This window comes from Heterocephalus glaber, unplaced genomic scaffold, assembly GCF_053883595.1.
Source record: "Heterocephalus glaber isolate CG9 unplaced genomic scaffold, H.glaber_assembly_v1.0 deba00000122, whole genome shotgun sequence".
NCBI classification, from domain to species: domain Eukaryota; kingdom Metazoa; phylum Chordata; class Mammalia; order Rodentia; family Bathyergidae; genus Heterocephalus; species Heterocephalus glaber.
In genome coordinates, this window is record NW_028258138.1 from 48,655,576 (window position 1) to 48,668,662 (window position 13,087).

The window sequence follows — 13,087 nt, forward strand, 5'->3', positions numbered from 1 at the left end:
ATTAACTTATATTCATGTCAATGGGCAAGAATTCTGATATACATATCTCCCATAATTTATAACTGCCAGACTTCTTAATTTTGTCATGTACTGTACAAAAAATAGCATCTCATTGGCCTTTTCTCTTTTGAATTCTCCAGATTAATGAGACTGAGCATCTTTTCATATATATTGGCCATAGCCCCTCTTCCAAACTGATATTTCTTACCTAGCTTTGCTTTTCAATAATCTATCAGCTATCAAAACCTTCTCTTGTCTGCATTTCTTTCTGAAAGACACATTACTTTCAAGTACCACAGACTACTTTACATTTGCCATATTTATACGTAATACCCTCCCTTTTAGGGTAAAGTTTGCTGACAGAGTCTAATCAGTAATGCGCTTAAAAACCATTTATTAGTTTGGGCTTTGGGTAATTTTCTACATATAGCTATTCCTATCTCCAAGATTATGGTTGTCTTTTTATTTCCGAGAATGTATCATTTTGGAAGTATAGACCTTCATTCTTACAAGTTCTTTCTCCTCTTCTCTTATGACACCTGGAAGGTGGAATCATATTCTACCCATCTGTAAGCCACTCTTCTACACACATGCTAGATATACTGCGTGCATGTCATCCATTTTGAATGATTTATACTTCTGTGTATGAAACCCGTCCTGAAAAACATTGTCCGCAATTGTCTTACAGCTGGCCCAAGCACTTGGCGCCCAGTGGGTTTTCCTCCTCCATCCCTGCCACTTCAAGTTGGTCTGAGACAAGAAGCACTGTAGGTCTCTTACCTACAGTAAGGGAGCAATGAACACCCCTGTTGTCGTTTCACAAAAGAGGGATGGGGTAGGCCACAGCAAAAGAGCAAGAGGGAGGCGACTCTCAAATCTCTGAGCCACTTGCATCTTTCCAGCGACGAGCCTTTCCTGATGAATCACATTTTTCTTCACTCATGTGGTACAAAAAGAGCAGTATCCACAGCTACAGCAAAGGCCCGACACTCATAGTCGGGAACTCTCGTGCACTTTTCTGACGGCAAACTATATAAATACATTAACATGCACTATACAAACATAAAACTGTACAAACACCTAAACTACACACTGACAAGTAAAAAAACATACACGTGCTGGGACCTTTTCCCGCGGCTCAAAGTCTTTGAAAACTGAGCAGGGAAAAATCCTGTTAGCATCGTGTCTCACACTTTCGACAATCTTTTTGCAAAATAAAACTTAAATATATTGAAAGACTTCATCAAAAAAGACAGTGCGATTTTTTTTGTTTTGCGTGTCTTCTCGTCGGTATGCTTTGGGAGGATTTATTTTGTGTTTCCAGATTGATCCTGCCCTTCCGCGCCTGTGTGGAAACTGCGACACTTCTGAACCAGCTGCTGGAGAGGTGGGCGGGGTGTAACGTCATCCCGCCGGCGGAGGCGACAGAGTCTCGCAGGGTTCCGCGTGCCGCTACGCAGGTCGCGGGCTCCGAGGCAGCGAGTTTTCACGCTACCCGCCGATTTGCCCTGGTCCGCTCACCTCGAGTCTTGTGAGGAGATGGCAGACGATCTTGGAGACGAGTGGTGGGAGAATCAGCCGGCAGGACCAGCCAGCAGCCCAGGTACCCGCTGCCTGCGTTTCTTCTCGCAGAGCCCTTCGGTGCCCACAGCCCGGCCCGCGCTGTCAGTCTCGGCGGCTGGCCGGGCTGTGGTGCGCGCAGCTGTAGGAGCACGCTATCGTTGCGGGGGAGGTGATGGGAAAGACTTAAAGACTAGAAACCGACGAATTCAGATCTGCCAGTCAGGAAGGATCCTTTTACAAGCTGTTTTTCTTTTTCTTTTCCTCTTTTCCCCCTTGAGATTGGACAAGCCAGTTTTCCTGAAGAGAACTAATCTTGTATAGTAGTTAAGGGTACCCTGTTCAGTCTGCTTCAATTCAAATCACGACTCCCTGAGGTATTCTGATGTTTCTGCTCTTCCTCATCTAGCCAAATGAGGATAGTAATATCTTTTAAATAAAGTTGTTATGAACATTAAATGACGATAATATAAGTTAGACGCCTTAGGCATGGTGGTGCACGTTTTTAATCCTGACACTTGGGAGGCTGAGGCAGGATCATTACTAGTTGGAGACTAGCCTGGGCTACATTAGGGAGACCCTTGTCAAAAAAAAAAAAAAAAAAAAAAAACTACGCGCGTCTGCACTCATAGTATATGTACAGTAAATATAACCTGTTGTTTTTCTTGCTGTTATTATCATGTAATTTGGAATATAATATTTGAGCCAGAATGATCATCCTTTTGAAGTCACGTACTTTAAAGATAGACATGACCTCAACATGTTAAGTAAGCTGAGAAGTTCACATAATGTTAGCAATAAGACTAGAATTTATTTAACACAGTTTGACTGATTTTTACTACTGTGCTACGTGTACCCATTCTGGATGCAGCAGACACTTTATAGCAGTAATTCCCCGCCACAGATTGGCCTTGAACTTTTAAAGTCCCATAATACTTAATGTGCAATTATTACTATTTTCTCAAATCATTCTTCAAGGTCTGTTTCTCTTCTCAGTAGCTTCTATGATTTTTGAGAGTTAAACATATGAATTTCTTTGACATCTGTTGGATGACTCACTAGTGATTTCTTTTACTCTAACCTGTATAGCATTTTCAGTTTGGAAGAAATCATAGCTGAGCAAGTCAGATTTTTTTTCTACTGGCCATTAAATCCAGGGCCTTCACACTGAGCTACATTTCTACCCCTTTATTTTTTATTTTGAGATGGGGGTCTCTTAGTTGCTACATTTTCCAGGCTGGATTTGAATTTGCAATCCCCCTGCATCAGCTTCCCAGAGTACCAAGATTACAGATTTCTTGTTTCTTCCTAGTTAATGGGGAAAGATAAGCCTAAAATATTTTAATTAATTTTTGATAGTCAAAGGAGAAATAGTGCCTTATTTCAGGAAAAGAAAAGATAGTTGTAATAATGCTTTTATTCCTTTTGGACATTATGCAACTTGCCTATAAAAATAAACATCTTTCCCTGTCACTTGTTCACAGTTCACAGTTCACAATGGAGCATTTTTGTCACATAGTCAAGAAATATTTGTTGGTTTCGCGTGCTTTATAACACCTGTGTAACATCTAGCTACTACTTACTATCTGGCCATCTAAGGAACTGTGGTGTTTTAGCTATTCTTGAATTTTCTTAGATCTGGTATATACCTTAAGATTTTATGGCTCTTTAAGATCTGTCATTTTTGTATTGGGGTTCTACATTGCACCAGAGCCCACGGGTGCTTAGTTGGTGTTTGGTAGATATTAGTGGAATGAATAAGTACATCCACACGTGCTAGCCTACACAGGCTCTTGGCGATAATGTATGTAGGTAGGTAGACAAATACTTTTTAATCTAATCTACTCACTTTTAAGAATAGAAGTCTATACTATAAGAATTTTTGCTAGGACTGTTCTACCGAATGACTGGTCACCCTGTTTGTGACATTATTGGTGGTGACTGGCACAGAATAAAATAGCTGAGAGTTGCCAGTACTGAGGAGTGTGCAGCCCAATCTATTTTACACATCAGAGCCCAGAATCATTTAATGGTCATTTACTACTTTATGTTACTTATTTCCTTATTCTCCATCTACCTTCAGAAACTATCTGAAGTGACCAATAGCTAGCAATACATGTAGTAGAATCATGATTTCAAAACATTAATGCTAATGTGAGCTGATCCACTGCCTGAGATTTTAATGTAGTTGACTAGTTTGGGTACTTTCTTAATGTGAAACTGTAAACTCAGATACAGCATGGATTTTGTGACTTACAGAGGGAGCAAAGCCAAGAGAGTTTAGTTAGAAGTAATCACTTGATCATATACTGAAGAGAGTACTAATGGCTTTTTCCTTGTATTCCAAGGATATGCCTATTAAATTACCAAGTAGAATCTAGTATAACTGAGTATGTGAATCTGGATTGAAGAAACAGATTTAGGAATAACTTGTACACAACTTACCTTTAAAGAGGTTGTTCTTAGCATTCTATACCTCTCAGCCTCCAAGCCTTTTGAGGAAAGCTTTTCATATACTTCCTAGCTCATTGTGAGTTTTTTTTTGTTTTTGTTTTTTGAGAGAGAGTCTTACTATGTAGTTCAGGCTGGCCTCAAACTCGTAATGATCTGCCTGTCTCAGCCTCCCAAATGCTGAGATTACAGGCAAGTACCACCATACCTAGCATCATTAAGAGTTTTTGATGCCACCTCTTAAGCATCTAACTAGAATACTGAAGTGTTAAGACACTTCCATGTACAGTGCCAGGAGAAAGTAGGCAATAATACCAACTTGCATTACGTTGAGTGTTTACTACAGTGGTGGCGAACCTATGGCACATGTGCCACAGTGGCCTGTTTGTTATTATTGAAACTGCTAAAAGGTTCACCATCTCTGGTCTGCTATATGCCAAATACTGTTTTGATTACCTTACATGTACTAGCTCATTTAATCTTCAAAATTACATTGTGAGACAGTGGATTCTATTTTATACATGAAGCAGTTGAGGCACTGAGAGGTTAAATGATTTGTCCAGTATTACTCAGTTGGTGGATGGGAGAACAGTGATTCATAAGTAAGCAATGTGAAAGCAGAATCTGTACTCTTATATTTCTCATAATAATTATTCTAATCATCAAAGGTAAACATCTCTAAAAAGAACAGCCCTTGATTGATTTAAAGAGGCTCATGATTTATAAACCCTTTCGTTTATATATGTTATTGTCATTGTATGTCTGTTAACTCTCAGTCTTCAGGTTTACTCAGAGCTACAACTAAGCAGCTTTGCCATTAAAGTCTTTACTTAATTATTCAGTAGGATTGTCAAATGTAAACCAAGACCCAACTTCTGCATTATTTCCCAAACCTATATATTCTCCAGATTTCCCTATTTCAGTACATTAAACCATCAACTACCAAATTTCACAAACGCTTAGTAGTATCTTGACTTATTGATTTCCTTCACTTCTCACATCTTAACAGTCGCTTCTGTTGTCTCTGTCTCCAAAAGGTACCCTGAATCTTTCCTTGGCTTTTCCTCCATTGGTATATACACTTTTGTCTTTATTTGCCATAACCACTGCAGTTAAGCTCCTACCAGGGTTCCCAGTTTTGATCTTTGTCCTTCAATCAGCAATCAAAGTGATTCTTTTAAAAGAGAAGTCAAATCACAAACTTACTTAAACTCTCCAGTGGCTTTCCCTGGGCACATAGAATAAAACTCATTACCATAGCCAATTATTTGCCAGATCTGCTACTTACTTTCCATTAGTTTATGTTGTCCCAGTGACATTGGCTTTCATTCTGTTCCTCAGAAGGCCGAGCTCATTCTTCATTCTGTTTTACCACTTTAAAGTAAATTTTCTGTTCTATCCTAATTTTCAAAGGGGTAGCTTTTTCTTAACTGCAAGAACTCAGTTCAAATACCACTTATTCAAAGAGGCACTTTCTGGCCAGCCTGGCTAGAATAGATGTGAATATACCTTTTAATTCTCAGGAGAATATTTAGCACCAATTGTTACTTTCCTTGTTAAATTATTGTCTGTCAACACTAAAATGTAAGCTCCATGTCAGCAGAGATTTTTGTTTTTCTCCTTCTTTGCTTTATCCTCAGGGCCTCAAGTAGTGTTTGGGTACATAGAAAGTAATCATTCAATACTTATTAACAAATTAATTGTTAATATTTCATAACCACATTTTGGAGTCTTCATCCTAGGAGTTCTGCATCCAAAGAACCCGTATCTTCTGGAGAAGTTGTCAAAATCCTATACTTCCTTATTTCAGTACAAAAATGCAAGGTACATCAATCTGGGTTGGAGGCTGTTTTCTTTTAGGGCTTGGAATATGTCACTCCAAGCTCTTCTTGCCTTGATGGTTTGTGTTGAGAAGTCTGCTGTGATTCTGATGGGCTTGCCTTTGTATGTGATTTGTTTCTTTTCTCTAACTGCTTGTAGAACTGTTCTTCTGTTGAGTTTCTGGAATCTTAACTATTATATGCCTATGTGTAGATTTTTTTTGATCAAGGTTATTTGGAATCCTATGTGCCTCACTTGTCTGTATGTCAAGCTCTTTTCCCCTGTTTGGGAAGTTTTCTGCCATTATTTCTGTGAAGAGATTTTTTTTATGTCATCTGTACTCTCTCCTGTTTCTTCATTGACTCCAGTCAGTCTTACGTTATTCTTCTTTGCATCATCGAGCAGCTGCTGGATTGATTTCTCATGTTCCCTTATAATTTTGAAGCAGTTTTTCTTTTCCTGGTCACTAATTGCAATCTTATCTTCTATATCTGAAATTCTGTCCTCACATTGGCACATTCTGCTGTATAGACTTTCAATGGAGTTTTTCATCTCCTGGAAATCTATTTGCATCTGTTTTATGGATTCCATTTGTTTCCTATGTTGGGATTCCATCATGTTCCTGAGCTCCTCTCTAGATTTATTAATCATGTCTTGCACTAGGAGCACAATTTCTCCTGTTATCTGAGAAATTATTTCTGATTTCATTTTTTCCAGATCCCCCTTTGTTGCCAGTTCAGTGGGTCCAGGTGGTTGAGTATCAGAGTGTTCCATCTCATTTCCCTTTGGGGTTGCTGTAGGTGATCTGGAAGTCTGGTTTTTAGACTTATTTACGTGTTTTCTCATTTCAACTGGTGGGGGGGGGGGGCTGTTCGCGCCTGCACGGATTACCTCCTCTAAGCTGGGAGAGGTGGGACAGGGGCCAGGAGCAGCGGTAGGGATGGTGGCCCAAAAGCCCTTTCCTGTGGGCTGGGAGCAGCGGGAGGGATGGTGGCCGGGAAGCCCCTTCCTCTGGACCAGGAGCAGTGGGACGGCGGCTCAGAAGCCCCTCCCTCTGGGCTGGGAGCGGCGGGACTCAGTACCGTGGTCCGGTGGTCCGGTGTCTTCTGCGTCTGCGTCTTTGTAATGTGGAACCAGATAGCTGTGGGGGGGGGGGGGGGTGTCCAGTGGATTGTTGCCCATGGGCTGATTTGGCGTGTTCCGCGTGACTCACGACCTCTGTAGGGCGTCCTTCAGTACAAAAATGTATAGTTTTGGCAGATGCTGTTCTTTTCTTTCAAAAATTACATTAGCAATCCTTGTAATGGTGTCTGACATACCTTTTATTTTAACCATAATTTGTGCTCACTTCGGCAGCACATATACTAAAATATTTTAACCATAATTGGATTTAATTTTATAAATTATGCTTTGAAAGGGGATAACAGACTCTTTATAAGTGAGCCCATAATTTCTGTGGGTGACAGCTTTTGTTATCTAGAATCAATGTGATTATTTTTGTTTGGGATGGCTGAAATGAGCACTGTAATATTTTTTGTTTGTAACATTTTATGGTATCTTCAAATCACTTTGCTTTATGCTGAATTTCTTCTGGAAATTATGAAGTGGAGGAAACCATTGGATCTTTTCATGAAACCTAATAAACCAGGTTTGTTTTGTTTTATTTACTTTTTTAAACACCAAATTAGACTTTTGTAGTGTTAATTGTGTGTATAGGCAGCCATGCCTTTGTAGATGTTGTAAAGCATTATCTCTGCCCATAAAATTCAGATTTGGAATATGTATAGTAGAACACTCAGCATAGAATCAACTTTAGGTTATACTGTTTTCAAAATCATTTATTGAACTTAGTATTTAAAACAGAGTTAGAGGAAGAAAACGTTATAGGATTTATACATTGATGTTGTTCAGTCAAAAGGCAAATAATATAAAAACATTCAAGAGCAAGTTAGGCAGAATGAATTTTTTAAAGTGAAGGAAAGAGAAAGGTGGCTACATTAATAGACAGTTCTATATTTGAAGATATAACAAATGGACCTTCAGATAACCTCATGGGCTAGTTTTACTTTATTTAATTTCCATAATTCTTGCAAATGATTAAAGGAATGATTCTTGGCAAAAATTATAAAAGTTTAAAGGTTCAGGTATACATATCTTTCCCCAAATTATGCAATTACTGCTATAAATTGTCAGAGTGTCCATAACTTTTGTAAAACATTCATGAATGTGGAAGGCCTATAAGTACTTTTATTTTCCCCCTCAGATTTAGTAATAATACATTATATTATCTTGTGGCACAAATCCTTTGATCTGTTTTTAATCTTATGTCCTTTAGTGAAACATGTTAGATGCATTCATAGAATTAACATTTTATTAAATGTAATCACTGACAGCTTGAAATGTTTTTCTCTTTTCAGCATCTTTCTGGTCTTAAGTCGCTTAAGTATTGCTTTTAATAATTAGCAATTGATGATGCTTTTATTCCTGCGTTCCTTGTAGGTCTAGTTCATGCTACCCCAGGAGTTGGAAAAATTTTTTTGTAAAATCTACTTTAGGCTTTGCAGATCTGATGTTTACTGTCAGAACTATTCAGCTCCACTGTTGCTGTATATAAGCAGTCATAAATAATAAGTAAATATAAATATGTTCCTATAAAAGTTTATGAGCAGTGAAATTTGAATTTTAAGTAATTTTCACATCAAAAAATAGTCTTGATTTTTTTTTCCCCAACCTTTAAAATATAAAAATACTCTTAGCTTGCAAACCACACAAAACTAGATGTTGGGCTGAATTTGGCCTACTGGTTAGAGTTTACAGACCCCATTCCTACCCCAAAGTTGGACTCTGAATTATATATTTCCCTAGAAGAAGGATAAAGTTTTAAGAGTATTTCAAGAGGTCATTGAAGCTAATAAATGAAGATTTGGGAAAAGATTCTAACATAAAGGTATTGGACTTTAAAGAATTTTTTAAAATTTCATTTATTTTCATTCATTTGGATTTTTATCTGCTTACTTTTAAAAATTTAATTAACTATAGTCACTTAGAATTATTAGAACTATTTTGTTTTTCATCAGAAGAGCTACATTTCTGCAGATACAGGACTATGCTCAAATGGCAGGATTTTTATGTTTTGGTTGATCTTTGTATATGTTAAACACCATTTTGGTAGTCTCCAAATTGTACTTTCAAGACAATTCCCAGTTATGTTGTATTTTCACTTTTATGGTATTACAATATTGCTTAAAATAAGCTCTTTTTTTAGTAATTCTTTTGTTAAAATAGAACATTTTAAACACTTTCATCATAAAGGAACTTTATTACCATTCAAAGATGAATTTCTGGTGGTTGCCATAGAAATGCACATTTTTTCCTAACATTGTTTTAGTTTGTACTTTGTACAGTATCTTGTTATTCAGTTCTTGCTTGCCCTTAAACTTATTCCAGCTTGATATAAAAATGTACTTTAGGGCCGGGGATTTAGCTCAATGGTTCCAGCGCCTGCCACTCAAGCGCAAAGTCCCAAGTTCGATCCCTGGTACCAAAAAAAAAAAAAAAAAAAGGGAAAGAAAAAATGTACTTTAGATGTCTCCTGGTCAAGAAAACAATTTTGAAATACCCAACATAACACATATTTTTTGTTCCTCTTCAAGTAAAATATTCCCAGGGTATTCTTATTTTTCTGGGACTGTTAATGGTACATATTGTTTTTCCTGCTTCTATTTGATCTATTTGACTTTCACTGTAGGGGTTCCAGTAGCATAATTCCCAATATTGAATGTCACCAGCATCACTGCTTTTCCTTATCCTTTCATATTTCATTGCCATCTTTTAGCACGGTTTTTTTTTATTTGTGTCTTTGCTAAATGGTTCTCTCTTTCTTTGACTCCTTGTGCATTCACTCAAGATTTATCAAATACCTATTTTTTATCAGGCCCATAGCTAAAAATCACCCTACACAGATGTGTATTCTTTTTTGGTGTCAGAGCTTCTTCATCTTCTTTTGTAGTCCATTCATTTCCTCTGCTCTCTTGGTGCTTTCCTTTAATTTTTTGTTTTCCTTCAGGCCTCTAATTCACTTGCTGTTTCCACCTTCTTCCACTGCCAGTTACCTGAGGGTGCTTTTTAAAAATCATCCTTCTCTGTGGCTTACATAGATTAAAGCTGCTCAGCTCTTCAATTCCTCCTCCTCGATACTGGATGGGCCCTTGGGTGTTTGTATAGTGGCATCATTGTATTGAAGCACACTTAGCTAGATGAAGATGGGAAACGACAGTTCCTTTGTCACTGCTCTGCTGGCTCCATCCCAGGACAGCTGGCTAATGCAGTGTTTGACCACAAAGATTTCTTCCAGGGTCATGTCTCCAGTTTTTGGTGAAGGATCACAGAAAACACTGGGTTATGCTCTTCACTGAGGGATTTTTTGTTGTTTTTTAAGTTTAATTTTTTTCCTGACTATGCATTATGTAATGTAACTAACTGTCTTCTCTGTCAAAAAAAGGCTTGTTGTAAAATGTCAGTGTCATTCTGTCCAAAGTGGAATTATAAGCACACCTTTCTCTTGATTCAGTGAGAACTTTCAATGTGATAAATAAGGAAACTGTGTCCATCCTTAGAGATGGCTATTTGAAGCCAGCATTTTGTCAGTAGTCATACTAGTGAGTTATCACAACTGGAATAGTGTGGAAATCTCGGAAAGAAATACACAGAGATACAGAATTCGGATAAAATAATAAAATTTCTTCTCGCGAGCAGACAGGAATGCCAGAAACCAGTCTGGTCAATATCCGCACCCCCTTTGTTCAGCATTTCCCTTTTTATATCCTTTTTAGCCATTATCTCATCCCTAGTGGTCTTTGATATGTAAATACAATTCCAGTTCCTATTTACAAGTCACAGACACAAGATAGGCCATATACATTGTAAATTCACCCTGGCCTGGTAACTTTGTTAGGTTAATGAAGTTTCTGGTTAGAGTCAGATAATCTTCACCTTAAACAAGGAGTTACAGGAAAAGCAAATCTTAAAAGAACACATTACTTATTTTGCTTCTACAACTACCTTAATATTCAATCTATTAAGTTATCTAAAACTTTTCTGTATCAATAGGCCTGAAGAAATATTTTACTTTCCTGTTTTACATAAGGAAAACTCAAAACCTAGGTTGCTAAATGCCAAGCTCATTATCATGTGAGTGAAAATCTAAGATTGAAATTTGAGTCTCATGATCCCAACATTTTGTTGAATGAACTGATTTTTTCTATAGTATTAATTCAAGGAAGAGATGTAATTAAAGAATATTCTATGAGATGATAAGTTATTGTTGTTTTCTTTTTTAAGCAACCAGGACAGTAATGTCAGTATTATTGATCCTTGATTTTCCTATCCCTGATTACTATAGAAAGCAGCAATACCAATCTAAAATGTTTTGTCTTACAAGCTTAGCAATACGGTTCCATGGCCTATTATATATTACGAGGGGCAACATATTAGAAAAAGGATAAGAGACTGAGTATCAGCATTCAACTGTACACACAACATCAGTGGTTGTCAGGTAGCCACACAGAGGATATATTAAACTGTTACTCATTTTTGTTGTTCCTTTCCTCCGTGTAACTAAGAAGTACCACTTTTTTCCCTTCTGGTCATAAAGAAGTCATAGTTTTAGACCTTAAAGTTTTATTTTAATTGTCCTTCCATTTTGATGGAAATGATCTAGATTTTTTGAAGCAGATCAGAAATTTTTGTTATATCATCTTAGTAAAATATAATTATTCAATGAAGTCCTATAGAATGATTGCTTCTTTGTTGGGAGCAATGCTACATAATTCTAGGGAAAAATCATTTGGTTAGCCTAGTTCTCTTGCCTACAGCCCAGCTACAAAATAACTCCAGTTTGGCCTCCGGTCACAACTGAGACTTCAGTGATCCAGTGATGCTGTGATTCTCCAGGACAAGAAACATCCTGGGAGAACAAACATCTACTCAGTTCCTCATTGTTCTTGGACTGATTAACATCTTGTTTGCCGGAGATGTACTGAACTCTCTACAAGCCTTCCGTTACACCTTGTTTATCCCAATGTAAACTATTGAACTCTCTACAAGTCATCTGTTACATTTGTTTCTCCCGATGTACTGAATAAAAGGTGTGGTAAGCTGGGGGCTTTTGTCTTTGCTGCCCAGAGCAGCACTGATCAGACCCAAAGCTCAGCTTCTTCTGGTCTCATTTTTCTACCTTTCCTGTAATTCGCCGTGTGCTGCCGTGGCTCACAGGAGACCAGGACTAACTGCAGAGGTTCTGGTAACGTCCCCTTCCCCTGTCCCCTACACTTCTTTGTTCAACAACAGTTCAGTTTTATTGTAGTAAATTCATTTTAATTCTAGATTGATGATAGAGTCCACTTTGGGTTATGTTAGTCAGTTTTTCATCACTGTGACAGAAATACCTGAGATAAACAATTTAAGGAGGGAAGGTTTATTTTGGCTTATTGTTTTAGTCCATGGTTATTTGGCTCATTGACTTTTGGTCTTAGTGAGGCAGTCCATCAAGGAGGGAGCATGTGGCAGAGAAAAGCTGATCACCACACAGTGGCCAGGAAACAAAAGGAAAATGGGAAGAAAGGCTGAGGGTCCCAATATACCCTTTAAGGACACATATCTTAGTGACCTACTTCCAATTAGGCCCTACCTCTTAGAGTTTCTACTACTTCCCAATAGTGCCATTAGGTGGGGATCAGGCTTTCAGCCTATGTATTTTGGGGGAATATTTAAAATCTAAACCATAACAGGTTACAGTAGAATGGGGAATTGGGTGGATTTGAGATATGAGTCTGAACCTGTGATTGTGTGTGTGCATTTATGTACATATAGAGGTGAGGTCATTGTAGACATGCTGCTCTTTGATGAGGTCCATCAGCCTGTGAAGGAACCATCTGATAGTTTGTTGCTTCACCATTCCTTGGAGAGATGGCCATTCCTCACTGGCCTTCTACAGTGATAGGTCTTAAGTTTCCAGGTATTTCTGTGGGTGAATATGTCCAGACAGTCCATTGGTGTAACTTACCTTTTCCCTCCCAAGTGGAGGAAAGTGTTAGAGTTGACAGTCTTTATCATGTGTAGCTTTCCACAGCCATTTTGGTAAGTAGGCTTATCCATAGGCGCTGAAGGATATTTAGTGGAAATCTTAGCAATGCCTGTAGATTTTGGTTTAGGGATCCCTGTTGGGATTCTCTGCTTGCATACTTCCTTGATCTTG

The 13,087-nt window shown here is 38.0% G+C and overlaps 2 protein-coding genes across 5 annotated transcripts in view; one reads left to right on the forward strand and one right to left on the reverse strand.

The window, feature by feature from the left end:
- Positions 1-1,385: 1,385 nt before the first annotated feature.
- Positions 1,386-13,087, forward strand: part of Cmss1 (cms1 ribosomal small subunit homolog) — a 399,997-nt gene continuing 388,295 nt past the window's right edge. Inside the window, exon 1 of one of the 4 annotated variants that reach the window (XM_087208652.1) lies at positions 1,386-1,603. Coding sequence is in view for 1 of the 4 variants with exons in the window: in XM_021238778.2 (XP_021094437.1) it covers positions 1,540-1,603 (64 nt within the window). In the remaining 3 variants the exon portion in view is untranslated. The remainder of the gene's footprint in view (positions 1,604-13,087) is intronic. The other 3 variants (XM_021238774.2, XM_021238779.2, XM_021238778.2) reach the window with 3 other exon arrangements.
- The window catches only part of Filip1l (filamin A interacting protein 1 like), a 319,152-nt gene continuing 313,531 nt past the window's right edge, over positions 7,467-13,087 (reverse strand). The window contains exon 6 of the mRNA XM_087208577.1: positions 7,467-13,083. Coding sequence (XP_087064703.1) covers positions 12,892-13,083 — 192 coding nt within the window. The 3' untranslated portion in view covers positions 7,467-12,891. The remainder of the gene's footprint in view (positions 13,084-13,087) is intronic.